Below are 26,477 nucleotides of genomic sequence, written 5' to 3' on the forward strand. Positions count from 1 at the left end.
TGACAAATTTCCCTCAATTTGTCTGTTTTAGATGGTCCCCAACAAAGTCCAAACCCTTTTCCTGGCCTCCTGTGTCACTCAGCCTGTTTTGTGTTTAACGATTCTTAACCAGCCATGTAAGTGACTGCCTTTCTGTGCCCTCCCCATCCTGCCCAGCGTGTTGGCACTGAATGAGGAGAAAACATGCCTTCCACTTAAGGAGCTCAGCCAGAGAAGGAGACAGATAAAAGGCTGAAGTTGATACACAATTCAAAAGCAAACAGGAGGGAAAGCAGAACTTTTCTTATAAGGCCAAATAAAACATCAGCGAAGGAAACTGAAATGAGTTGGCCTGCAAAAGGGGGCCCAGGAAGCAACTTGGGCATCAGGCACAAAACACATTGCGTGGAGGGGAGCCGCGGAGGCACAAGCATATTTTGGCAGCTCCTGAGTTCTCAGTGGCAGAAATAAGAACTTGTACATATGGGGGTGGGCAGGGGAGGGTGGGGGAAAAAGCACCCAACCCTAATAAACGAATCTCAGCTAATGTAATGTTTATCAAGTGCCTTGGATAATGATACCATGCGTGTCATTACCATCATCAAAACCCAATCTATGTTTTAAAAAGTTACAGATGATTAACACAACATCAAGTTGATGCAAACAATTACTTAAAACCCACACACAGACACACACACGCACACGCGCACACACACACACACAGAACCAGGAGGTCCCCATATTCTGTAGAATGAGGGAGGCTGCAGCTGTAGGCCGACAGCTTTCATATCCTCATTTGAATAATGTGTCCTGAATCTGTCACTTTATTCATTCTCCTTATGCTCAGTGTACTCCACATCAACAACAAATTAAGTTGTAAATAAGAGACAATCATCACTTTTGTTTTTAAGCAGCTACTGCATAGAGAATTTCAATGTACGCTCCTTTTCGACAGGGGGAAAGAGAGGTGCTAGAGTTTGCTTTCATAAGCACAAATATGGGGAAACCAACAGAAACAAAAACACAAGCAGTTGACTGTTGCTGAGGGGAGGGGAAAAACACTCTCTAAAGCACATCCCTCCAATAGCAGCTGAAATTTCTTCCAAGGAGTTACTAAGACATAAAGACCGAGGCTAAGTTTTCCGGACTACACTGGAAACCCATGCGATTTATTAATCCCAGTCCTTTGGTCTTGAGACGCAAGAGGCATCTTTACTTGGCACAGCTTTAGACAAAAGGACAAGTGCATTAAATCAATTACAACACAGGTGTATTAACGAACGGATTCCACACTCATCTCCATTAACTTCCAGGCCTTCAAATCACTACCACATGCATGGAAAATGAAGAAATGAATCATTCAAAATGTCCCTACCTTTACATCGGAGAAGTAGGTCTTCAGCATATTGGAGCTGGGATAACGGGTATAAAAGAACATGAGCTTTGCTTTTTTCAAGTGATTGGGTGACAATCCTTCCTGCATGTAGGATGCAATTGGTTAAGGAAAACATTTCTTTGAACACAAGGACCCACCATCCCTCCCCTCAAGAGTCTGGAGGCCCACCAAGCAGCCGTGGGAATTCTGGAAGGTAAATGGTGCTGGCCTTGGATTGAATCCTTTGCTAACTTGCTGCTGCTTGCTCAAAATGACCACTGCCTGTCAGAAACTGCCAAATGTAATGGTGAGGATGCACAATTTAGTTGCAGAATCTTGGCTACTTCATGGTGAGGAGGGCAAAATATACCCCTTGTATGAGGTCCTATCTATACGTTCACTTGTTGCTAAGGAGACAAACGCACCAACACGTACTGCACAACTCTTATCATGAGAGTTTTTTCTTCTTCACAATTACAGTTGTTTGTTCATCTCTCTATGCTCTGCAGTTTACATCAAATTATTGTACTAATGTACGTGAAAATATAAAATGCATTATTTTGAACACTGTTAGGCAAGCTTCACAACTTACCTTTTAGTGCTAAGCTAATGCAGCATCTTGACTCACTTTCTTCCTATCTTATTATTATATCTTTTTAATTGTTTCCTTTTAAATAATAGCTAAAACTTGGGAGGGGTAATTTTGGCACAGAGAGGGCAGGGAGGGGGTGTCCCTTTTGTTAAAGCAACGATCCAAAACCAAATACAATTTGCCTCTCCTGGATTTATAGTTAACTCCTTTGAGAGTGGCACCGTGGTTGAGGCTAACAAATCAATAAACGTGGGTTAGCAGATCAATAAATGGCCACTTACCCAAAATAAGAAGGCCTATTTATCTGGAAACATCATTACCTTTTAGATCTGTAAACAGCAGCAACTAAAACAGTTCCCAAGAGAATGTGAGGCTAACCATAACAATCCAGGCTTCCTGATTCTCCCCCAGATTCTTGGCACTCCTCAGCAGACTCGGAGCTGGGATGGCTCTGGTCACATCTGTGCCGCAGCCTGGCCCTGCCATTTCCTCAGCAAATTAATGGCTTTATAATTTATCAGAAATGAAGATGCACGTGGAGAAAATCAATGTGGTCCCCCACAAGGTCAATTAAGGGTCCTTCCTAGAAGCTTCTCTAAGGATTTTCTCTTAAAAGAGAGTCCGGGAAAAATAAGAAAAGAAAAGAAAAGAAAATATGTGCATATGTATGCATGTGTGCACGCATGTGCATTGCACGCACATACACACACACTTTGCTGCCCAACAAAAATTCCACACCTTATGAAGAAAGGTCAAATAAGCACAGCTATTTAGGAAAGGTAAAGGTTTCCAATGGCCTCCATCAGGCACAGCGTGACCAATCTTAGGAACAGAGGGAAACCAGAAAGCTACCAGAGAAGCATAATCAAATTAATATTGATAAGCTCTTGACTACGTATAACAGCATGTTTAACCAAATATTCTGCTGAGAATATGATCAATTAGCATTCCCTTTAACATCATGCAAATTTTTAAAAGATCACCTTGGTCTGTAACTAGAAAAGTTAAATATTGTGCTTTTTTTTTTTTCCCACTGAAGATAAACAGTGAAGAAAGAAATTTTGATTTTACATGTGTAAGCCAAAGCGGCTTAACTGAACTTGTGTTTTTGTTTGGATCCTTAATGATTACAAAGACGATAATTTATGACTGACATACTTCCTGTGCCAAGGAAAGAGCTGAAAGACCCTCCAGTAACCTCCATTAGACCGATAGAGAAGACTAAAGGAGTCGGGCACACTTCAGGACCATCTGTCCAAATGGATAAGTGAAATAATAGTTGCAAGCTGTCTCCTATTGCCTCGTGATAAGAGTTTTAGGCAAGTCCAAACTTCGCCAAACATTCTCAGATCTGGGTTCTAATCTTTTCTTTCAGATGGCTACATTAAAACAACCTTGCACATTTAATTATTAGTTGGGGGAAAAGTCACAAATCTTTTAAAATTTGGTCTCATGTAAAACCAGTTGTTTTGCTGTGGTCCTCAGAGAGTAACAGAGCTACCAAAACTTCCTGAAGCTTTCCAACACATTTAAGTAAGGGTAAGATGTTTTCGTTCTTTTTATTTAAAAGACAAAGAAAACTAGCCGTCTTACTTGATCAGGAAGTAGAGGCTTTTTATTTCATCAAAAAATTATTCTAATTTGAATTTCTCAAGTTCATTTTTGCTTTAAAACATTTCCTGTTGGTAATACTTGGAATTGATCCGTTGAAATGGAACACAGAATAAATCTTTATCTCTTGCTCATCGTGTAATTAAGATAAAATCCCCATAAAATATATGTTTCTAATAAACTATTAAAAATAGCTAATGAAACATTTAAAAGTCAACAGTTAGATAATCCTTTTTTTTCTCCTCAAAATAAATCTGAACTGACCAATTGGTTAATTTCCCTTTTAAGTGCTTGTGCTGAAAAGCAACTGTTCTTCCAAGAAAGCACTAGCTGTTTCCAGGATACTTACACACGCACAATGACTCATGATGGAATAGATTCAGTAAACATACAGCTGTACCGAACACGAGCTAAGCTCCATTCAAGGCCAGGAAAGAAAATGAGCACAAATAAATATTAAGGAGGTACAGGGGGGTGGGTGAGGGGGGATGGAACGCAAACAAGATCTGTCCCGGCAGCTCATGCGGCTTTGCCTCAATTCTCTTAGCCATAGCTTTGTGAAGACAGATGACATTCAATTCTATGTGTAATGCAAAATAGACAATAACTGCTGAAACTTGAGACAGCTGCCAGGTGTAAAAAAAAAAAAAAAGAAAGAAAGAAAAAGAAGAAGAAAAAAAAGAAAAGATGATAAATCCATAAATTAATGAAAGACATCTGCTGGGGAACATAAAAGATCAGAGAAGGAGGGTACTGCAGCTGAACCTAAAGCAGTGTTCAAACAACCTGAGACTCCAAGTGTTGTCTGTTTACCAAGCACAATATAACCTTACCTAGGCAGCAGCAGCGGAGCAGCAGCGGGGGCAGCAAAAAGGCGGACGGAAGAATAATAGGTGGTGGAGGCTGGAGGAAGAAAATTCTTTTTTTCCATTTGAACTCTGAATTGTGGCTGGAGATTTCACAAGCTGCAGTTCCAACCAAATGGATTAGGACCACTTACCCACATTTTCTACAATACTTTGAAACCCAAAGCATAGCCTTCTCCTTATGCTCTGATTTGCTGTTTCTAAGAGGCTTGCCCCCTAGAAACCTTAAATGGGGAGACAGGATCTAAACTCTCTCATTTAATGATAGTGACAGAGCAAGCTGTCGCCCCTTTAACAAGTTCAGTGTAACTGGTGGCATGTGTAGTTGATGGAAATTGTTTTAAAAATTTACTTGTTTCATAATTTGGGGCATGGTAGGAACCAGGAGTCTTTCAGTCTTTAATATACATGTTTCCCTATTAGTTAATATAGCTAATAGAATTACTATGGCCCCATAAGACTTCTAAAAATGTGCAAGATCAACTTCTATGGATTATCTCACATTTTAGAAATTAATTTTTAATCTGTGTTTTCCAGTTGGATTTTAATTTCAAGTTACTAAGCAATATTCCTCTATAAACTTCAAGTATTTTTAACATTCTCCCTAAAAGTGGAGCAGGGAAAGCTGGCTGTCACAGAGAACAGGCTGGGCTTCTTCACCTGCGCGTCTTAACCGCCTATAATACTATTCTTGTGCTTTAATTGGGTGCATGCAAATGTCTGAGGCCTAACCAAGGCTATTTTTCTTGAGATGCAAAGAGGATGAATGACAAGGAACATCATGAAGACAAACAATTGGCTGGCTGTTTCTTTTGGAATTTGAATAAAACTTAATATTTGATTAAATAGATTCATTTGCAAAGATACTGAACACACTTTTTATATCTAAGACGAGCTTTTGGAGCAGGTGCACTGACATTCAGCTTAACATGGATACATTCACTATTTCTCTCCTAGTAGAAGGTATAAGGAGGTGGTGTGCTCTATTCTATAGAACATATATGCTTAACAGGCTGAACTTAGAATGGATTTATCTGATAAGCTGGTATTCTTAATAGTTCTGATCTTGGCTACTTTGTTCAAAGAAACAGGATGCCCTTTGGAGTAGGAAAGAATCGTTCCTTAAGAATTAAATTATTCATTACTATTTGGAAAGCCATGAACCAAAAGTAAAAACATAATAACGACAAACATAGTGGTACCATTTCATCCCATTTCTATTCATTTCTATTGCTCTTTTCTAGGAACTGTACAACATGTTCAAATATGGCCTTGGATGCCTAAAACTGAAGTAAGACATCACTCACTGTGACTCCCAGCGATTTCTTTAAACTAAAAGCTTGAGAATTTTGCCTAAACACCATTAGGTAAATCAAGGGAAGAATTCACTGCCATACAAGGATGGAGAGAGGAGAAAAGTGGATCCAGTCTCCCAATAAACACTCAGATCCTCACACGCTTTAGAATTCTGTGGACTATAGAAAAGGTTACTTGTCTATATCTTCTTCCTGAGAAATAGTATATCTATGAGATAAATGACTAAAAGTACAATGTAGTAGAGGGGAAAGAGAAATAAATAGAAGACAGAAGCCCAGAGGTGGGAAATGTAATCATTAATTGTAGTAAGAGGCCAAAATCATTTAGCTACAAGGAAGAAACAACTCCAGATGCAAGTAACTAACATTTCATATGAACACAGGTGTTTCCAAACCATCACTGTTCATTAGCAGGTAGGAGAGATATATTGGTAGAAGAGAGAAGTTACTCATCTGAAGAAGAAGCAACTATATTCTCTTTAAAGCCTTTGATACGTATAGAAATAAAAGGAACTTCTTTCAATTCAAATCCTCAAAATTCCTCAGAGGATTTAGAGAGGGTGAGAGGGTGAGCATAGCCAACACTTAAAGCAATCTAAAAGCTTTTTTCCCCAGAAGATCGAACCTACTTTAAAAAAGAAAAGCAAAGGCATAATTATTTGGTCACAATGAAAAGTCTAATCAATTCTAAAAAAAACATAAATTGGATCTTGAGTTTAAGAGTTTAGAATGGACTTAGTCCTTAGGAAAGCTGGCTTCAAATATCCACCAAACTAGACATGCTCTTTTCTTCTGTGAGTGTGTGTGTGTGTGAGAGAGAGAACCAATCCACCATCACTACTACTGGCTTCAAAATGAAGTAAGGGATCTCTGAGGAGCAAGGGTGACTAGCCCTGGACACTAGCTTGGTATGAACCTCAGAAGATGCTCTTCCTGCAAAGGGTGAAAAATCATTCAAGCTATTGCGTCTTCTCACTTTGTCTTTCTCATCACCAACAGCTATATTCCAATCGTTCTGACCAGTGTTTATTGCCTGCTTATAATGCGTAAGGCAGAGAGGGTGGCCCAGCTTTGATTTATGACTGGTGCGTTAAATTTTAGATTGTTGAAAGGTAGAAGTTAAATCCGCAACCAAACCAAGACGCAATTTCTATTTCTATATCTAAGTCCTCAACATCTTTCTCTTTCTTTCTCTCACGACATTATTTTCTTCCTCACTATGGAAAGAAACTCTGTTTAACTGCCCGAGTAGGTCTCATTCTTGTCTCCTACTGGTGAGACATCTCCCATTCACCTCATCAGAAATCTTCACTATGATCCTGAGAGCTGGCTAGAAGGATGACCTTTGCTACCTAGGAAAACACATTTCCACCATCGCTGGGACTTTGCACTTACGTGGCAGCCTCTGGAGTGGGTTTAGATACTAAAATGTCAATCTCTAGTCATCAAGACGATTGCTCAAAATCCTCAATTTAGCAACAGCCAACTTAATTGCTAAATTTTATATCCATCTGGCGATTTATTACAAAAGAAACACGCCTCTACCTGTCCCCGAATGCTACTATCCCACTACCCCAAAACACCAACGACCACAAGATTTTTAAAAATTTACTGAAAGGGCCAGTTTACAGAGGGGGGAAAAATCAGTTAAAAATAGCTAGGGTTCAGGACAGGTCTAATAAAAAATATAAGCAGCATCTGTACATAAAAGTCAGATTCAAAATATAAAAGAGTCACAAAAAGAGCCATTTTTTTAAGTCGAATACAGCTGAGTTTTATATTTAATTGTGCTCTCTCGCTTTCCAAAATAATTTGCTTTGTGTATGTTAGGACAAAAGATTTCTGTGTATGGCTGAACAGAGGTTAATCATGCATAGAGGCAGCTGCACCAGACCCAAAGAACAGACCTTGGGTGAACGAGAGAGAGACCGATGCCGTCTGAATAAATCAGTACCTGTATATTTCCTTTAAAAAAACCATGTCTCACTTAAAGAGTAAAGAGAGAACCTAACTCCCACCCACCTCCATGTCTGCCCCACCGCAGCCTCCCACCAGTAAAGCGCCCTGCATAAGCTTTAATCAGGCCTTCTCTAAATGGACCAGGGGCCTTACAGGCAGTTTAAAGGGAGAATTCTTCTTACGGAATCTTAGGGATCTGAAAACTGACTTTTCCCTTTACTCCATTATAAAACTTACCATCTTTAAAAATATATATCTGACAGAATTCAATATTACAGTGAGTTTTTTTTCCATCTCTGAATCTACCCTTTAAAAAACAAAGGATAAGAAGATAACTATGAAGAACAGCAGAAAAAAACACTGCTAAAGAAGCACATATTCAAGACCAGCTCTCTGAGGAAATTAACAACTTGTGAAAGTTGCAAAGTTGTGGGTTTCCTGTGAAGTTTTTGTGCAATCAGAAGCGCCACACGCGTGCTGACAAAAAGCCCATTCCTCTGAATAGTAGGAAAGATTGCCATTCTTAAGAAGATACTCATCTACGTTACTCTATATATTGTGTAAACCTGATCTTTTGGGAAGCCTTTTTTGTTTTGTTTTGTTTTGCTTGAGGGGAGAATAAAAGGATATTGCACTTCCCGAATACGGTGAGATTTCAGACATGTCTTGAAGATCGCCACACTCGGACTTGATGAGAGACAAAGAGAGCCCTTCTGCGGTGCTGGGCGGGTGTGCTGGTGAACAAGGATGGTGGCTCAGGTGGTGGGATGACATCTTGGTCCTCAGACTTGTCGTCTCCCTAGTTAAGTCTAAGGATTCAGGAGAGGCTCTGTCTTTTCCCGAGAAGGAGCCGGAGGGAGCACCTAATGGACTCTGAAATGGGTAGGCCATCAAGGGGAGGGGGAAGGGGTGGCGGAACGTGGACGTGGTGAAGCCTGCGGTGGCAGAGAGAGGCGACTGGTGCAGGGGCTGGTGGTGGCCGCCAGCGGGAGGGCCGGAGGCAGACTGGTCAGCTGAGTTTTTGCGGACAACCAGGGGCAGTGCTTCCGTCTGGTCTGTGGAAGTGGGCATCTGCACATTGCCAAAGGTGTCCAGGGGGTTCGGAATGATGACGTCGCCAAAGCACTGCAGGCGCTGGTTGGCGGTGTGGAAATTGTGGTTTTCCCCATTGACTGCAAATCTGGCCTGGGGGATCTGGAGAGGTGGGAAGACCTGAGGAACCTGGCGGGAGGGTTTGGCCGAAAAGACTTTGACCACAGTGTCCACAACTTGCGACATGGCAGTGTTCAGTTCTTGTTTCAAGGTCTCGGCCAAATGTTTGCCTTCTGGCTGTAAGGAGTTTGGCCCGTGGTCTCTTTCTTTGTTGCTGCCTTCTCGCTTCGGCTTGTTTTCAGCCATTTCCTGCTCCCTGATCAGGGCTCGAGCTCGGTCAATGAACTGTCCCGGGTCTAGCTCGCACATCTCATTATCTGACCTCCCCACGGAGTCCTGGGCCCTTGCCTCCAGGATCTCCGAGCGCATGCTGTCTTCAGACAGGTTACCATCTTCATCATTTTCAGAATCAGTGCTGTCATAGATTTGGTAGAACTTTTCCTGCAGCTGGCGCAGCTGTTTCTGCATGTCCTCCAGCTGCTGTTTCAGCTGTCGGCGCTCCTCTCGCTTCTGTTCTTTTCGGGCTGAAACCAGCTGCTGGAAACTCTGTTGCTGCTGCTGGGGCAGCTTTTGCTTGCGTTTGTTTTCTCTGTAACTTTCTCGGGGACTCACAGACTGCGGGGCCATCTCTCTTTCATTTTCATTGCCCCTTAATGCCACACTGGGGGAATGGCTCATACCCCGAATTATATTCTCAACCCGGGCGCGCTTTGCTCTCAGGTGCTCGTCACATAAGCGATCCATATCAAACTGGCTCATAGTAGGCCTGCCAAAAGGGGAAAGACACTCAGGGGGGCTGTCTCTTGAAGAGTTGCTGCATATATCCTCCTGATGTACTTCGGAGCCTGTACTAGAGAGACCGCTGGCTTGGAAACTGGGCTCCGTGCCACCATTTTTGTTCATGTTATTTTTCAACAGCTGGGAAATTATGGTTGCTCCTGGAAAAGGCATCATGGCATCTTCATACGAGTTCGCCCTCTTCAGCAGCTTGCGGAGTACATTTGACTTTTCCCCATCTGCATGCTGCACCACTGAATACTCAACATCCTGCTCGGAACCTTGGGGATTCATGGCACTAAAAAACGTTGCTCTTGCCTTAGCAAAAAATGCAGATGCTGTCCCTACCGTCCTTTTCACTCCAATGTCAACTCTTCTCCTCTTGGTTTGCCGGCTTAAGAGGGCTGTGCTGTCATGGTCAGGCATCACTGGACAGTTATTGTGCCATCTTCAAAAGCTCGTCAGCTGGGCACAGCTCAAGAATCCCGGGACCCTGGCCAACAGAACAAAAGGACTGATGAATCATTTTCTTTAAATTTCTCCAAATTTCCTGACCTCAATCCTGAATCAAATGCAAAATGCATAGGCTCTGGGATTTATGGCACATTACAATTATTGCAATTTATTATGCACTCTGCTTGAAATGAAACATTTTTAAATATTTCTGCTCCACTGGTTTAAGATGGATTAAGATTAAAAAAAAAAAGCAAAAACTGCTTAAGCACCAGTAATATGATTCTCTTTCACAAATGCCTAAAATGATACTGTTTATCTTCAGAAGAAACAGTAGATTATAAGAACACAGCCTCTGACAACCAATTGATTAAATTTTGGGCGTTGAGATTCATATTACAAAAGAAGATGAAAGTGATCTATACTTAAGAAATAAGGTTAAATTTTGAGGCTGCATGAAATTTGGATGAAAAATTCCATTTCTGCATTAAAATTATTGTGGTTTTAATGCTACTAGAGAAAAAAGACTAAAATAAATGTAAATATTTAACACACACCCTTTATCACTGAATTTTAAAATATTTTTGTCATATGTGAAATTGGAAGGAGAACATCCCCATCAACATCTTTCCAACATAAATGGCCAATTTAACATTGAAATAAATGCACAAATACTCATTTTACAAGTCTGCTTATTTAGCATAGATATGCATTTTTAGTAGTAAAATCACATTTGAAGATGGTATCTGTTGCTCTATTTTAATGTAAGTATGAGAATATTTATAAATTTTCATGATGTCTTTTTGATGACAAATTATTATAAAGTGTGACTCATTGCAAAAGAAGGACGTTGTCACATTTTAGAAATCAATATGTGGAACAATAAATTATTGAGTTAGGCAAGGATTAAATACATCTTCAGTACTAGTTTTCTTTTGCTAAAATCTGCCAAAATAATACTTCCAATGCCTAACACTCTTTAACATACACCATTTGTGAATCTTATTTTTTATGCCAAAGTAAAGGAAAAAAAAAGACTGAGAGAAGATAAATAAAAAAGAAAGAAAAAACATCAATGAAATACGTGAGAAAGGGAAATACCTTCTCTGCATATGAACTTCCATTGTTTCTTGGGAACACAATGTAAAAAGAGAACATCCTTCCTTGCATTTTATAAAAGGCACTTGCCATATTTTGTGACTTATTAACTAGTGATGCTAAGCCCAAATTTTGGATAAATATAAGATGTGACATCATTTTGCTTACAATTAACATGTTATGAAGAAAATGAAAATATTTTTTTCACACAGGGTTTATCTAATATTAAACTTCACGTTTGCTTAACAGAGCACATCTTCACAATAACAGGGTCTATTGCCAAAGGCAGCGTGCAGTGTGCTTGGAACAGCTCCCATCTCTTTCGGTTCACCTGTAAAAACATCTACGTGCTCCCTAGGACTGCATCTGTGGCTAGTTTTAAAGAATGACTATCCATGCAAATAGGCATAATTTCAGCATGAAATAACCTGTAAAAATCAAGAAAATGCTCAATGCTTAGATGGTAACATATTTTTTTTTAAGCGACAAAGATTTCATCATGCTCCTGGTTTCTACACAAAGATACAACATTTTTAAAAGAGTATGAAAACAATATGATGCCTCTTTACATATTTTTTGTATGCTTGAGGATAAAATACTTTTTGTATGCCTGAGGATAAAATTTCCTGAACTTGGAATGGAAATAGATCTTAATAACTTCAATAGAGGGTTCAAAATCAAATTCACAATGATTGCGACCCCTCACACATTAATAATAAAACTGGTTTCAGGGATACGAAAATGCAAATATTTCACTAACACACTAGATCTGATAAATCAGGTGTAGCTGTCAGGTGAGAGAAAGAAAAAGGAGAGACTGAGACAGAAGAGAGAGGATGAATTATTTCAAAGCTCAGAAAGACCTGCAAATTGGGGGCGAGAGATCTTTGCAAGGAGGACATTTTGTGCGTATATCAGCTTTCCAAAAATAGAATTCATTGCCATTATTTTAAAATTTTACCTCATTTCTTTTTGTGTGCAAATCCTTTTCTATTTAACATCACCTGAAAAGCACATGGATCTCCAATCAAAATGCTGAACAAACTTTCCAAGGTATTTTTTCCTTCCCCTGTTCATCTTAACACCCAATCTCGATTTTCTCCTACCATTCTCTGCTATGGGAAGACCATTTCTGTAACAGAGGCTCAGAAATGACACACTGGTGTAAGAGATGAGCACAAGGTCATCCCCAGGCATCCTTCCTTTCCCAGCTGCCATTTACCTCTGCGTCAACTGCACTTCCTCTCATCTAGCCTAGGTACCAACAGCTGCATCCCTGCCTCATGCCTGAGCCAAGAGGAGGGCTGCGCTCTTCCTAAGGTGGAAAGAAACGATACTTTCATCTTCAGTGGAGAGTAAGTGTGAACTAAACATGCTTGTTGGGTCTTTTAAGAACAAAATATCCTGTAACTTCCTCCAAATTTACAAATTAAGCTGATCTTTGCAATTCTCTTTCAACTGGTCAGCATTTTTAGACTAAATCATGATTTGTTTTTGGTTTGGGCTAAGAGAATTTAAATACTTTTAGGTCTTGTTGTAAAATGTCCAGCTGACACATAGACAGGACAAAACAAATGGGAAAAATAGGAAAAATTATATAATCCAGCAAGACAAGGCATTATATTAATAGGCACGAATAAATATCTCTCTCCACATAGCCTAGATCTAAACTTGGGAATAAAAGTATAACAGTGGTACACATCGGGACCATACCCCTGGAAGCTATAGGCAAGATTAAATAATTATAACTGGTTGATACAGTACTTTATTAGCATTATGTTCCAAAACAAGATACATATGTGAACACATTTAGCACATAAGAAAATGCATTGTTAAATGATCATAATGTAAATTAAATCACTTGAAAACATTTTCAAAGGTGCCTCTGTGATTTCCCAATTCAGAATTTAGACAATGTTGTGGAATGACTTTAACACTGATGTCATCCTGTCCATTAGGATTGTTTTAAATGCCTTTATTTCTCAACATATGTACTAAACAGTAATGTTTCAACTATAGTCATTATTGATTATCATGTTTTAATTTTAACATTAATTTTGAGTTTAACCAGGCAATAGAAAGCCTTTTGATCAGCGCTGGTGAACATGAATATCAGCAAGTATGCCAAAAAATACTGATGTAGAATCTGAACCCCAATGTATTATTGATCAGATACACAGTCTAGTCCTGTAAACGCCTCTTTAAATAATATGAAAATCTATATAGAATATTTTTTATTATTAAATATTTTGTTGTACCATTTGGCCCCTAACTATACAAATGCTTTAATAATTCCTATACAATGGATATCTTAACATAGTAGGCTCGTCCCAGCAAAAGATAAGAACAAATATCCAGGTGTGATCAAGTCAGATTTTAACTACTCCAAAAGATTCTTTATTAAATTCTGAATTATCTGAAGAATGTCAGATATTTTAATATGGAGAAGCCTAAGGAAGCTATTCACTTAATGTTAGTAGGAAAGAATTTGCAGTGAAGAATTTCAAAGAACACCGCAGTGGGAAGGAGAAAGTGCTTAAGTGCTCTACTTTAATAAAGAAGTTATTTGCAACTTTTACACGTCTATCTGGAGTCCAGATTCTGGACAAAGGGGTGTTCATTATGGTAATTACCCAAAGAGTTCAGACAAATCTTTTATGAGATGGGGGAGTGCAAGGCTGGCATGGTTTCCTGTTTGGATTATTTAGATTATCTGTCTTTGTTGATAAAATTATTTGAAAAAATTACTCAAGCCTACACATTACTTCTTTTAGAAAACAACCTGTGAATGGGATGGGCCTCTAATCTACTCGGGTTATGAAATTTCAAATGGAATATCATTAACAAAGAACCTTTTAAATCCATGCGGAAATCAGTAATTCGAGGGGGAAAAGTGAGATGATTTGATTGAGGTACCCCCTCTCCACGCCCCAACCAAATCACTAAGCTGCCCCCTTCACTGTATTCAGGAGTTCATTTCTGCTAATTAGCAACTTTTCCTCTGGAGATGTTTCAGCTTACTATCAGGTTAAGAAAGCCTTTGATGTTTATTTTAAAGAACCCACTTGAATAAGGTAATACTTCAATGAGCTAAGATTGTATTGTCAAAATCTTATATTAGGTTTTAAAATTTCTTATCATAATGAAGGTCTCAAGTCATAACCATTTCATTTAAAATTCCTCCATCCTATCAAAAATCCCATGCATTTTTCACCCGCGAAATGAACACAGAACATTTTCTGAGACATGCCTAAAATATTCATTTCTACTTATTTAAAAAGTAACAATTCACCAAATTAACAAATAAAAGAGACAGAAATAATCTCAAGAAAAAACACTTACACTTTTTTCTTTTTGTAGAAAACCGAAATACTGTAAATGTCGTTTGAAGCTTTAGAATACACTAGGTAATAAGGTTTGAGAAATTCCTTATGCATGTGTCCTTTCCAATTTACACAAATACTTAATTAGAATCCAATAATAACATATCATGCACAATCAATCTTCATATTATAAAATCAGTAACATTTTATAATTTCTCATGTTAAGCCCGAACCTAAAAATTCCTTCTGTTAGCAGTTGCAAATGCAAGACAATCTCTAAAACGATACAAGAAATTCATGAAAAAAGATGTACTTGCACTTTGAACAAATAAAGAGCAAGCCTGGCAGCTAGCTTATGTTTTAAGATTACAAGCGCTACTTAAAGAGGGATGATGCTAGGAAATGAATAAAGTGAGAACAAAGATGCATGTTATGTATGCATGACTTTTTTTCCCACAAGGTGGTGATTAAACTAAATAGAATTCTGCATAATGGACACTTAAAAATATCAATAAGTGCCAAGCACAGATAACCCCTACTACAAATAAAGCAAATGAACATATCCATAGATGACATTTTAATTATGAAAGAACTTCAAAAGCATCCAAGGAGACGATTGGCGGGAGGGACTTTGATGTTTAAGTCTAAAGAATAAATGACACACACTATCTCATTTTCATAAAACAATGATCATCCCCAAAGCAACAAAACCAACCAACAAAGGCCATTCACCATCTAACCTAATTCTATGCAACTCAAGAAGTAGCCTGTTTAAAGACAAATTTAAAAGGTCAAGTTTTAAGAATCCAGACACCGTGCTTACACTGAATTCTCAAACTCTTCCCTCACACATGAAGCCAGAGTCCTTCCCCGGGTCTATTTTACCCTTACAAAAACATGTCCATGCTGTAGCGCATGGACAGGTCAACCTGAATACTCCCCCTTTTTCTTCCTCATCACACACAGCCCATTTCATTTTGAAAATACTCAGAAGTTCTTGCAAGAAACTCTTCATAGAACTGACTGCCCACATCTTGCATCAAATAGAAAAGCACAGTTACCTCGCACGTACTTGAGATTTTCCTTCTCCATCAAAGTAATAACTAGGACATCTGGCACATGTCTGGTACAATGACAGGCTCATTCTACTTTATGAGAGTATTTAACATATGACTTGAAAGAGTTTATGCACATGCCTATTCTTTCTGGGCAGGGAGAAAGCACGCTAAAAAGATAAGCTTTAACAACAGTAACACTTTCAAACTGACTTTGGTATTCTTGGCAGTTACACGTACCACCCATGGCTGTCCAAAACACACACACACACAAAAGACGGTTCTCACCACCCCCAACACCGTGGACCTGGGAGAGAAGCATAAACTGGAGAGAAGCAAAAGGAAGGTCAGTCTCCCTCCACCTGCTGCCTGAAGTGGGGGTACTTTGAGCCACCTCAGACAGGAGCCTGAGACAGCCTCAGCAGCAGCCTGCCAACATCCTTAAGAAAAATAAACAAACACATAACAACTTATCCCCCACCCCCAACCAAAGAACTCACATGGCAGGGCTCAAAACCTAATAACAGCCCAGTTCCCATTAGCCTAGACAATCCTATTATCCAGGGCAACCATAAATTCATAAACCTCTACAACCCTGGAGCACGCATTGCGGTCTGGAACTGTACAGACACACACAGACACAGAGGAAATTTGCACCTGTCTTTCTTGACACAACACACCTGTCAGGCCCTGCCCATGCGCACTCTGCTAAGAGACCTCTGCCTACCCGGTTTAGGAAAGGAAATGATTTTTTTTGTAAGAGATGGTATAGGTGGGAGGAGAGAGAGAGAACAAGAAAAGAGACTTCTAGCCTTGACTTTGCGAGAAGGCCACTCTGTGCTTGCCCTGTTTTTATAAGTTCAAGGAGACAACACAGACCTTCTTGGAAAAATAAAAACAAGCAGGTGAGTGCCCAGCCTTCCCCGAGGCGGAGTAGGGTTCTGTATTGCCAAGAACAGCAGTTTCACACTCCAACCTGCCTCCTTGGGTTATTTAAGACTGTCGCCCAACCCCTCCTCCTAGACCTTCTCTCCACCTGCCTTGAGGACCCCCAACTTCCCAAGAAGCCAAGAAGAGGCTGGAGACTTATGAGTCTCCTGGAAGCTGCTCCCCCTTGACCTCCCCGCCCCCCACCCCAATCCACACTCTCCACCAACGCTCAACTTCAGCAAGAAGAGTAACTGGCTGGCACACCAGAAGAACCAACAACTTGCTAAACTGGACTTTGGGTGATGTCTCCCCCGCAACCCCGCCCCCCCCCCCCCCGGCGTCCCCCTCCTCGCCTGTTCAGTCAAGACAGCAGCTCTTCCCGCCCTCCTCACTATTCTTCGCAGTAACAATTACTCTCACCTCTCCTCTCTTCCCTCCCCAGCCCTCCGAACTGGGCAAAACTGTAGGTACCACCCAGAAAAGACAAGATCGAAGCAACCCGACACCACACACAGCCAGCGGTGACTGTAAAGAGTCTTCGCCTCGCATATCCGCTGTCCAAGAACAGCCCCTACCCCCCACCGGACCGCGATCCTTCCGTCCTCTCGCGGCGCTCGCGCCCCAATCCCCCCACCGCACGACCCCCTGAGGCTCCCGGGGCCGCCTTACCCCCCTCAACTTGACCTAGCCCCGGTTCCTTGGAGCTCAGGAGAAGGGCGCCGCGCTCCTTTCCTGGGACCATCTCTCCAGCGCTCCAACCCCGATTTCAACATTTCGGCTTCGACAGCGTTTTGAGAGGAAAGTAATAGAGCGCCCCCCTCCTCCCTCTCCCCACTCCCTGGCCCTCTGCTGGGGTTAAAAAGGAGAAGTGAAAGGTATGCAAATGACAAGCAAATTGGAAGAGCCTGGAAGAAAGGCAGCTATAATAAACAAGACAAAGAGAAAGGACGAGGGGGCTAGCCCAGGAGTTTTAACCCGGGGAGATGGGAAGGATGAGGCTTGGCGGAAAGCGGGGATCCAGACGAACAAAAAGCGACCCAGTCCCCTCGCGGGCGGTCCTCTCTCCTGAGAAGAGAGGGCAGGGGAAAGAAGGAAAGGAAGCAAACGCCTCCTCACACCCCAGAAACAGTACACAAAAGGTGACAAGATCAGCGGCAAGTCCAGCAATAACAGCCTGTCCCCCATCGCCAACACCACCCCCAGCCAGCAGCAGGAAAGAGAGAAATAAAAGCCAAGCGGATCACTTACTCTTAGGAACTGGGAGGAGCGGAGCGCAGAGTTCCACTGAGGCTCCTGCTTAGAAACTGTTTAGAGGCTATTTTATTATGATTCATTTAAATAACACCATTTTCTCCTGGAAAAAAAAATGTTTACACGGGGATGAGTAATGGGAGTCTCTTTTCTTTTCTTCTCATTCAAGAACAAGCCAGGACAAGTGCTTCTGGAAAAGGGGAGGGGACTCGCGAGGGGGAGAAGATACTTACGCGGTGCAGAGAGCAGTGGGACCGAGCCTTTTTTTGCCGGCAGAGAGAGGAAAACACGCGCGCGCACACACACGGTGATATCTTGCGGGTGATGAATATGATAATTGGGCAAGGGACGGTGAGTCTGTGCGGGAGCGAGCGAGCGGGGCGAGTGGGAGAGGGAGAGGGGAGAGAGAGAGGAGGGTGGGGAGGAGAAAGGAGAGGAGAGAGAGGAAAAGCGAAGAAAAGAGAGGAGAAGAGAAGAGAGGAGAAAAGAGGAGAAGAGAAGAGAGCAGAAGAGAAGAGAGGAGAGGAGGAAAGAAGAGAAGAGGAGCTAAGAGGAGCGAAGCGGAGAGGGAGCAGGCGGACCCGGCGAGAGCTCTTTTGCGCCGCTCTGCTTTCCCCGGCTGCAATGGTGTATTATTTCAGAGCGCTCCCTCAGCTGAGGGCTCCGCTCCACAACAAGATTTACTTTAAGACACAGCTGAAGGAAACAGGAAGACTGCACGTCACAGTCTGACTGACGTACCCGGCCCCAGCACCCAATCGCGAGGCGCCTTCGGATTCAAGGGGGGATAGCGAGGCAAGAGAACTTGGGAGGAAAAAAAAATATAAAAGGGGTGGGGGTGAGGGGCTGGGAAGAGAGGAGGGGAGAGGGGCCTCGCGCTCCCCCTCCCCCGCCTCCATCCCCGGCCCCCACCCCCACCCCCGCCCAGCCACTGCTTTGGGGCGACTGGATCGCCGCGCCGGGGCCCGAGCGAGCCATCTGCGGGCACTATGCAAAGCGGGCGACGGCGCGAGCGGCGCTCGGCTCACACTCGCTCTTTCAGGACGCAGGTCCTTTTTTTTTTTTCTTCCTTCGTTTCCCAGATACAGCTGATCGAGTTCGCCCAGTGGCCGAGCGAGTGAGCGCTCCTCGGACTTGAGTGAAGGAAGGCATGGAAAAGTATACTGGGGAAAAAGTGGGGGCTTTAGGGGTGGGGTGGTATAGGAGGAGGGAGTGGGGATCCTCAAATCATTCCACTTTAAAAATGATCATAGGTGTTATCGAGAATACAGGTCACCCTTGCTTTCTTTTAAAGGGGAGGTGGACAATAAAATACAGGTAGGTCTGGGATTAAAAGAATGGGTGCTAGAGGTTTCACACTGGCTCCGCTGCATCTATCTGGTATTAGAAGACCAGTATTGGCTGAGTCCCAGTCAACTTCCCGTCAAAATTATTAGGAAGAGGAATGCTTGTCCTTGGTTACCTCTAACAACGTTATTTGGGTTGTAGGTACAGCAGCCTTTTTTAAAAAAAATGTTACTAACTACCTCGCCATTACCTTTCACTCACTCACCCCAGAATGACCAAAGAGAGAGGGTTCATGCAGGATTTACACAGTTTCGACGCCTGGGTAACAAACTTTAAAGTTTATTAGGTAAGAAATTTCAAACCTCTGAATTTCGGGCTTCCATGTAAAGCCGTAGAAAATTCACTTTGGTTTGACATTTCTTGGATGAAAAATAACCAGCAAGATTTCTTTAAATAATGTGGCTCTTAAAGAGCTCCTTGAGGTTTGCAAGTTACAAATGCTAAAGAGCTTCCAGCCGCAGCTAGAACGTTTCTTTCGCCGGGCACAGTAAACGGCTTTTAATAAAGCCACGGCGTTTATGACTTAAAGATCCTGTAAAAGCTAGGGCGTGCAAGGGCTGCGAGGCAGAAATATTCATACATAGTGGATTAGGCATTCATTTTTTAGGTAGGATGGGGACAAGTATTTTTCGCGTGCCCCTCGAATTTCATCAGATCAAAGGTTGAATCATGTTGCGTCGTGACAACAGGGTGTTTACGAGGTGTGTTACAAGTACACTGGCCGGCCACTACCACCGTGTCTTCTGCAATACACTCACACACACCTTTCCTAGGACATTTACAGTTGCAGCCCCGAATTCATCAACCTGTGAAGAAGTCTTCTCTTTAAATAAGAATAGCGATGATAATATGCCCCAGTCTATACCCTGTAGGAAACTTTTGGCGCAGAATTCAAACATTAAAAAGAAGAAAAAAATCAGGCTGGCCAGGTTAGGTGTCGAGGATAAGAAAAGGGACTCGCATGAGCATCCCCAGTCTCCACTTCTCAGCTTTCGCCGCCCCCAGACACTCCCTCCACCCCATTACAGAACAACATAGACGCGCGCAAACACACCACTCACACTTCCAATGATCGGCTATGGTATCAAGTGTTCTAATCGAGATGTGACAGTTTAGGCTGGGAACAAAAATAATCTGTCAACGTGCCCATCAGAAGCAGGATGGAATAATGCTTCTATTGGTTGGGTCTTTCGAGGTAAGCGGGTGTACCGAGCGGGGAAATTTGGGTTCTGTGAAAGGATCAGGGCTACTTCCTCCTTTTTCGTCCTATTATTTTCTTTAAGCATCCCAGTTTGTACATATGTTAGCCGGCAGCCCACAAATAAACTGGTAGAAGTAAAGGATATATGCCCTCCACACCTTAAAACCATCTGCTCACTTTGACATTTAAAAGGGAGGAGGGCAGGGAAGGAGGAGGGGGAGAAGGGGGAAGAAAAAAGGAAGCTGAGAGAGAGAAAAGACTCAGACTCTGGAAGGAAATGGCTTGAACTTTAGCCCACAAGTTTATGTCAGTTGCACCTAGCGCTCAGATGCACGTTTTGCATAGACTATGCCCGGGAACTGGCGGCGGGAAAAGTTCCCTGCGAGCCCCAATAAGTCCTTTATCACTCCCGGGGAAAGGCAGGCCCGAGTCGAAGTCGGGGTAACCCGCTTGGCAAACAAGGAAGCTCCCCCACCCCCAGTCTCGGCGGCGGAGGCTCGCGGCTCGCCACGCTCTGCCGCGGCAGTTCGCAGCCCGCATTAGGGCGCAGGAGCGGCTTGTTGAAATAGGAGCGCGCGCGACGTTGGGCGGGCGGGCGAGCTCGGTCCGCAGCCCAGCACCACGAACTGAGTACGCGGAGCCCTGTCCTGTCCCCTACTGTCGGGGCGACATACAGCCTAGGCTCCAGGCAAACTCTCTTGCAAGAGCTGTGGCTCTCTCTCGGGTCTCGGGCCGCCCTGGAGCAAGGCGTGAGGCCCAAGCCCCCTATCTTGGGCTACTCGGGGTTTGTTTTCTGATAGGGGAGAAGCGATCAGTCAGCCAGGAGACGAGAAGTCGCCTAGATACTGGCTCCATCTCTGAAACCAGTGGCCAAGCCAAGGGTCAGTCCCTTCCTCGCCCCATTGCCAACACAACCCCAATAACTTGAAATTTAACTGAAGTTCTGATCGGTCTTCCAACAAACCCCATCCTTGCAGGCTGCATTGACTAATTTGTTTAAAGGGTGATCTGTGCGTTCTTAGTTAAACTCTTGCAGTTATCACTTATGCATCTGGTTCTGGGTTAAACACACTTCGCCTTGATGTTTCCTCGGTGTATTTTCCCCCTCCTGTTTTTTCTTAAGCCGTTAGGTGGGGGTAGGAGGGAAGACTGCATATTCTTAATGTAAAAATCTTACAAACAGCCATCATCGGATCCTAAACAAACCAATTCTGGGAATTTCAACCAGATCCAGTGAGGAGACAAGCGTGGGCGTGGATTTCAGGGGGAGGATGCTGGAGATCCTGCCTGGACACACGCATAACCCCAGTCCACCATCCACCACCACCACCACCCTGAAGAGGGGAAGAGAAAGACACAAAAACCAGCTCCAGGGTGCAGGCCGGCCTGCTTCAGGCTGTCTAGAGGCCACTGATCGCCATTCTGTCTCTCTCTCTCTCATCCCCTGTGCCCAGTGTGACGCCAAGCCCAACCTGGATTTGTTCTGAATGGGGGGGAAAAGTGAAATGCCACAAGATCAGTAGCAAGTAGCAGCTGCGTCGGTTCTCTCCTGGGAACCCCACTGCTTAGAAGCCTTTCTGAGTGATGTTTGTTTAACCAACAGCTTTCAAAGTAAACAGAAGCGAATCACTCCAAAAGTTGAAATATAACCCTTACAAGAATTGGGGGCCAGGGGTGCTGGCAGAAAAAATAATTTTTTAAAATAATAAAGTCCCCACCCTCAAGTAAGGGTCCACCACAAGGCATAAAGAAGCCTAGAATTGTCATAAAACATATAAATTCATCGAAAGGATTCATTACAATAAAGTGACCTCGAAGAAAATCGCTCTTCTCCCACAAACACACACCCGCGGGGAGAAGGGGGCTGGTTGTCAGTGATTGAAGGGGTACACTACTACTTGATTTTATGCAAGTAGGCGAAAACAATCAAAGGGAGATACGTTCCCTGCCCTGGAGTAGAAAGGAGTAGGCTGGGAGCTCTGCGCCGCCAACCCTGGCTTTGCCTCAGGCACCGAACTTTCCAATATCAAGATATTAACAGATGGCGGTGAGCACATGGAGGGCTGTTACTTACATAATCCAGCCACTCCGCCCGGCCGCGCTGAGCTCGGCGAGGCGCCGCCAGGCCGCGGGCGCGCCTTCCGAGGGGTGCTGTTGCCCCCCGAAATACCTTGCCTTTCCCCAACCCCACCCAGCTCTTTGAGGGCTAGGATTTGGAGAGGTCGTGATTTCAGAAAAAAATACGCCTCGATCTGGGTGTGCTGTATCTTCTTCGTGCACAGTAGTGAAGAAGCTGGAGACTCAAGGGCAGAGGGAAGCTGAGGGGACACTTTCGGGGAGAACAGGGCGCCCTCCCTCCGTATCTGGGGGTGCCAGGGAGTGGAATTCACGCAATTCACACCCCTCCCTCTTTGGCTCAGATTAGCATATCTTTCTCGGTCGCTGAAATACAAAGCCAGGCTCGGGCAGCAGCCGAAGGGGAGCGGGGAAGGGTGAGGGCGTGAGTGTGAGGGGACGCCTCTGCACGCGGGGGCGCAGTGGGCAAAGTTACGCAAAAGCCTCTGGCCACCGCTACACTTCCGAGCTTTCGCAGGTTTGGAAGCACTGGTTCTCGCTCGCGGGGAGTCCCTTTCGGCTGTGGGGCCGCCTGCTGCCTGCACGCCCTCAGCCCCCTCCCCAGAGGCCCAGTCCCCGCCGGTGTGCCTGTGTACCTCCGCCGGGGTGCCGGGGGACGTGTTGGTTGGCCGAACCTCCTCCCGGCTGGCGACTTGGGGCCGCCGAAACCTGCGAGGAACACGCCTGCGTGCGGTGGAAAAGTTTCGGGTTGGGAGGGAAGACTGGGAGGCTCCTCTCCTGATAGTCGGCGGGAGCGGGGCTTCCTCGCGGTCTCCTCCTCCCGCCCAGCCCTTCCTTCCTCGCCTCGGCCCCGCGCTAGGTGTCGCGGCCTCTCGGCCCAGAGAGCGCGAGCGCGAGATGCTGCGGCGGTGGCGCCGCGCTCGGGGTGGAGGGCGCGCCCCTCCTGCTCGCGCGGCCCGTGGGGGTCCAGGCCGTCCGGCCCGGCCCTGCGGTCCTCGCCTCCCCCCGGGGCTAGCGCCCTGCTCCGCCGGCCTGGGCTCAGCGTGCGCCGGGCGCAGAGGGCAGCCACCTGCTCCTCGCGCGGCGCGGAGCCGGGAACGTCCGACGCGGCCGAGGAAGATCCGCCGCCGCCGGGCCCGCGCAGCCCCCTCCCCGCCGTGCGCCTGTTGCTGCGGGGGCCGCGGCGGCAGCGCAGCCACAGCAGGGGGACGCGCTTAACCTGGGCGCGGGGGGCTCTCCAGGGACCGAAAGAGGGGCGGTGACCTTTTAAGGGCTGGAAATCTCCCTTGCTGCCCACCCCCTTTCTTTTGTCGGTCTAAGGATATTTGGCCCTTGCTCCCAGCTTCCCTTTCTTCGGTCTTTCAAGTCAAAGATGTGAATTCGGAGGAGGTGCTCTATTTTCAGGGGCTTTGATGACAGGACTTAAGTTAGCCCTACTGTCTGTCTTACATTGCTTTTATTCAGGATGACAAACGGGGTAGAAATAAATAGGTGTAGGCCAGGCATAGAGGGAAAAGAGAAGGAAGCTCCCAGTTTAGATTTATTTGAGAGGAGAGTCGCTCTGGAAAGTTGCATTTTGTTTAAATTAGAGCAAGACAAAGTTGAAAGCCAGATTTCTATAATTTTTCTGGTAATATTTCTTTTATGAAGTATCTAAGTGTCTGTTTGTCATCATTTTGAGATCAAAAGGAAAAATCCATATGCTGCATAGTTTTTCGAAATTGCTATTTAAATATGTTTTAAGCGTTTTCTCCAACGTGGAGAAGAAGACTGTTCAGAGGCAAGACTGAGTGGTGACAGGGTTAGCGGGATGGTTTGAAGTGGAGAACCGGTTCCCAAGACCTGGCTAATCCTCAAGAAGCACCAAGGGGACTTTTAAAAAATAAAGATACCTGGGCCCACCCCAGCTAGGCAATCAAGGGAGAGCCTGGGAATCTGGGAGTCATACTGGGTTTCCAATTACTGCCCAGCCAGTTAGTGATTCTGTGACCTTGGGTGTGTTAATCTGTCTATTTGAGCCTCAGTTCTGCTCATCTGTGAAGTGGGGAAAATATCCAACTCAAAAAGTTGTTGAGAGACTTTTTTTTCGCAAGTAAAATTGCTCAGCACCTGAGTGCTCAATAATTGCACCCTATTTTGTCTACAAACGTGTGTGCTTATTTGTGCAGACCTGTACTCCTAAACAGGTGGCCTCCCCCCAATATTTTGGTGAAGGCAACTGGATTGTCATTTGATATGTACAAGTATGCACTTTTTGGCTCATCATAGTTGTGACTTTGGGCATTTATATGCTCACCTCCCACCTTTTAGGCCATAAAAATAGAACTGGTGCATGTTTGGAACCTAGGCCCTGTGCTCTTGGGCCTAGAGCCATCCATCAGGCCCACTGGCAGACAGAGGCGTTTACCAATCTGAAGTCTGCTTTTTTCTTTCTGTTTTTGGTCCTTTCGCCTTCCCTGCTTTATAGATGGCAAACCTTTCTACAGAAGCCACCCATCAGACCAATGAAACCACAGGACAAAAAGTTCTATTCAAGGAGGGAACAACAAGAAGGACAAAAAAAGGTCAACGTTCCTAAGTAAAACTAAAACAAACACGTATGTCATCAGTCATATGTTTTTACATGTCTGAATGAACAACTCCCCCAAATCTATGTAAAATACAGCCCTTCATAAAATAAAATTATGTTCAAACCAGTGAATAGAAGCACACGACAAGGTAGTGAAGGGAGAGCCCAGCCTAAGACAGCTGTGAGAAGGGAAGGAAGGATGGGGAGAAGGTGCCAGCGACTCTGCGGTAGTGTGAGGGGAAGAAAGCCAGAGAAACGGAATAGACTGAACCAGCAGAGAACAGATCAAGAAGGCTGACAATTTTAGAACTGGAGAAAGCTGTGAGTGGCTAATTAAACATCCCAAGAAAGGCATTTTGCTGGTACCTCGGAAGGCTTGAGATAAGTAATCACGTGTATTTCTGAGGAGGGGTAAGGAAGAGATTGCCAGCGGCTTGGGGCATCTGTGGGCCCTGCCTCTAGTGAATGAACCCGGGGTTGGGAGCAGGCTATTCCCTGAATGAGGGGGAGGCTGAGCATCACCCCTAGATGTCTGTCCTTCCAGGGTTTGTGGATATCTTGGGGCAAAAGTGGAAAATCCCTGCTCTGTGGCTACTCTGTGTGTGTGTGGGGGGGGTGCGCTGTGACTCTTGGGGACAAAACAAAGGACCTCAAGACAACTACAGAGAAACACACATCTGGGGCCAAGCTGTAGGGAGACAGGTAACAATTTCCGGTTTCTTACCCCAGGCACTCTCACGGAGGAAGAGGCGCTTTCGGCAACACTTGTGGGGGAGGGGGACAGGGGCAGAGGCTGAGAGGGGAAGAGTGTGAGTGGGGGACAGAGTATGGAGGGGCAGGGAGGGGTAGAGGTAGAGTGTAGGTGGGGGGTGGGAAGGGCGGGTGCTGGGTGGGGGTGAGGAGAGAGTACGATTAGGGGATAGGAGTAGGGGAGTGGATGTCCTGCAGAAGGTGAGTGGGGGGGTGAGGGTAGTGTGTAGGGGGGGCGAGGGAGTGAAGGTGAGAGGGCGGGGTGGGAGTGCGATGGGGGGAGTATGGGGGGCGGGGCGTGCAGGAGAGCGGGAGTGGGCGAGGAGCTCCGCTTCCCCTACCCGAGGAGGCTCCTCTGGGCAGACGGGGTGAGGAAGGGTGGTGGGAGGGGCGGAGGGGGAGGGAGGAGAAAGGACGTGGCGGGAGCCTGAATTTGGCCTCAGCTCCAGCCCGGGTGAAGGGAGGGCGCCGCGTCTTGGCGCCTCGGGCCCTCGCTGGACGGCCTGGAACCCCAGCTCGCGGCCGCTGCCTCCCCGGGGCGAGCATCCCAGGTTCTCCTCTCGGGGGCGCTGTGTGTGTGCGTATGTGGGCATGTGTAGGCGGCCGCAGGACTCGGCGTCTCCCCCTCTCGCCTCTCCGACTGTGGGGCCTGGCCCTTGGCGCCCCCCTGCAGGGCCTTCTCCTGCAGAGGCCTGCACAGGCCGGGCTGCCAGCTTCCTCCTTTCTCCCAGCTCCACGTCCCCTCCATCCCCACCCTAGGCCCAGTGTTGCTCCCTCACTGCCCCAGGTCCTCCTAG

General features: G+C 44.9%; 1 protein-coding gene and 1 long non-coding RNA gene across 12 annotated transcripts in view; one reads left to right on the forward strand and one right to left on the reverse strand.

Annotated features, from left to right (window-relative positions):
* Positions 1-23,334, reverse strand: part of PROX1 (prospero homeobox 1) — a 56,648-nt gene extending 33,314 nt beyond the window's left edge. Inside the window, exons 1-4 of one of the 9 annotated variants that reach the window (XM_070591582.1) lie at positions 17,971-18,453; positions 17,735-17,840; positions 8,329-10,120; positions 1,355-1,462 (exon numbers count right to left, since the gene is read on the reverse strand). In XM_070591582.1, coding sequence (XP_070447683.1) covers positions 1,355-1,462; positions 8,329-10,053 — 1,833 coding nt within the window. In that variant the 5' untranslated portion in view covers positions 10,054-10,120; positions 17,735-17,840; positions 17,971-18,453. Of the gene's footprint in view, positions 1-1,354; positions 1,463-8,326; positions 10,121-14,520; positions 14,582-16,906; positions 17,103-17,155; positions 17,554-17,734; positions 17,841-17,970; positions 18,468-22,996 lie in introns of those variants that run through there. The other 8 variants (XM_070591585.1, XM_070591579.1, XM_070591584.1 and 5 more) reach the window with 8 other exon arrangements.
* LOC103547753 (uncharacterized) overlaps positions 17,936-26,477 on the forward strand; it is a 168,285-nt gene continuing 159,743 nt past the window's right edge. For 2 of the 3 annotated variants that reach the window (XR_011532225.1, XR_544088.2), the window contains exon 1: positions 17,936-18,088. This is a non-coding gene — a long non-coding RNA (uncharacterized lncRNA). The remainder of the gene's footprint in view (positions 18,089-26,477) is intronic. The other variant, XR_011532226.1, reaches the window with a different exon arrangement.

This window comes from Equus przewalskii, chromosome 23, assembly GCF_037783145.1.
Source record: "Equus przewalskii isolate Varuska chromosome 23, EquPr2, whole genome shotgun sequence".
NCBI lineage: Eukaryota > Metazoa > Chordata > Mammalia > Perissodactyla > Equidae > Equus > Equus przewalskii.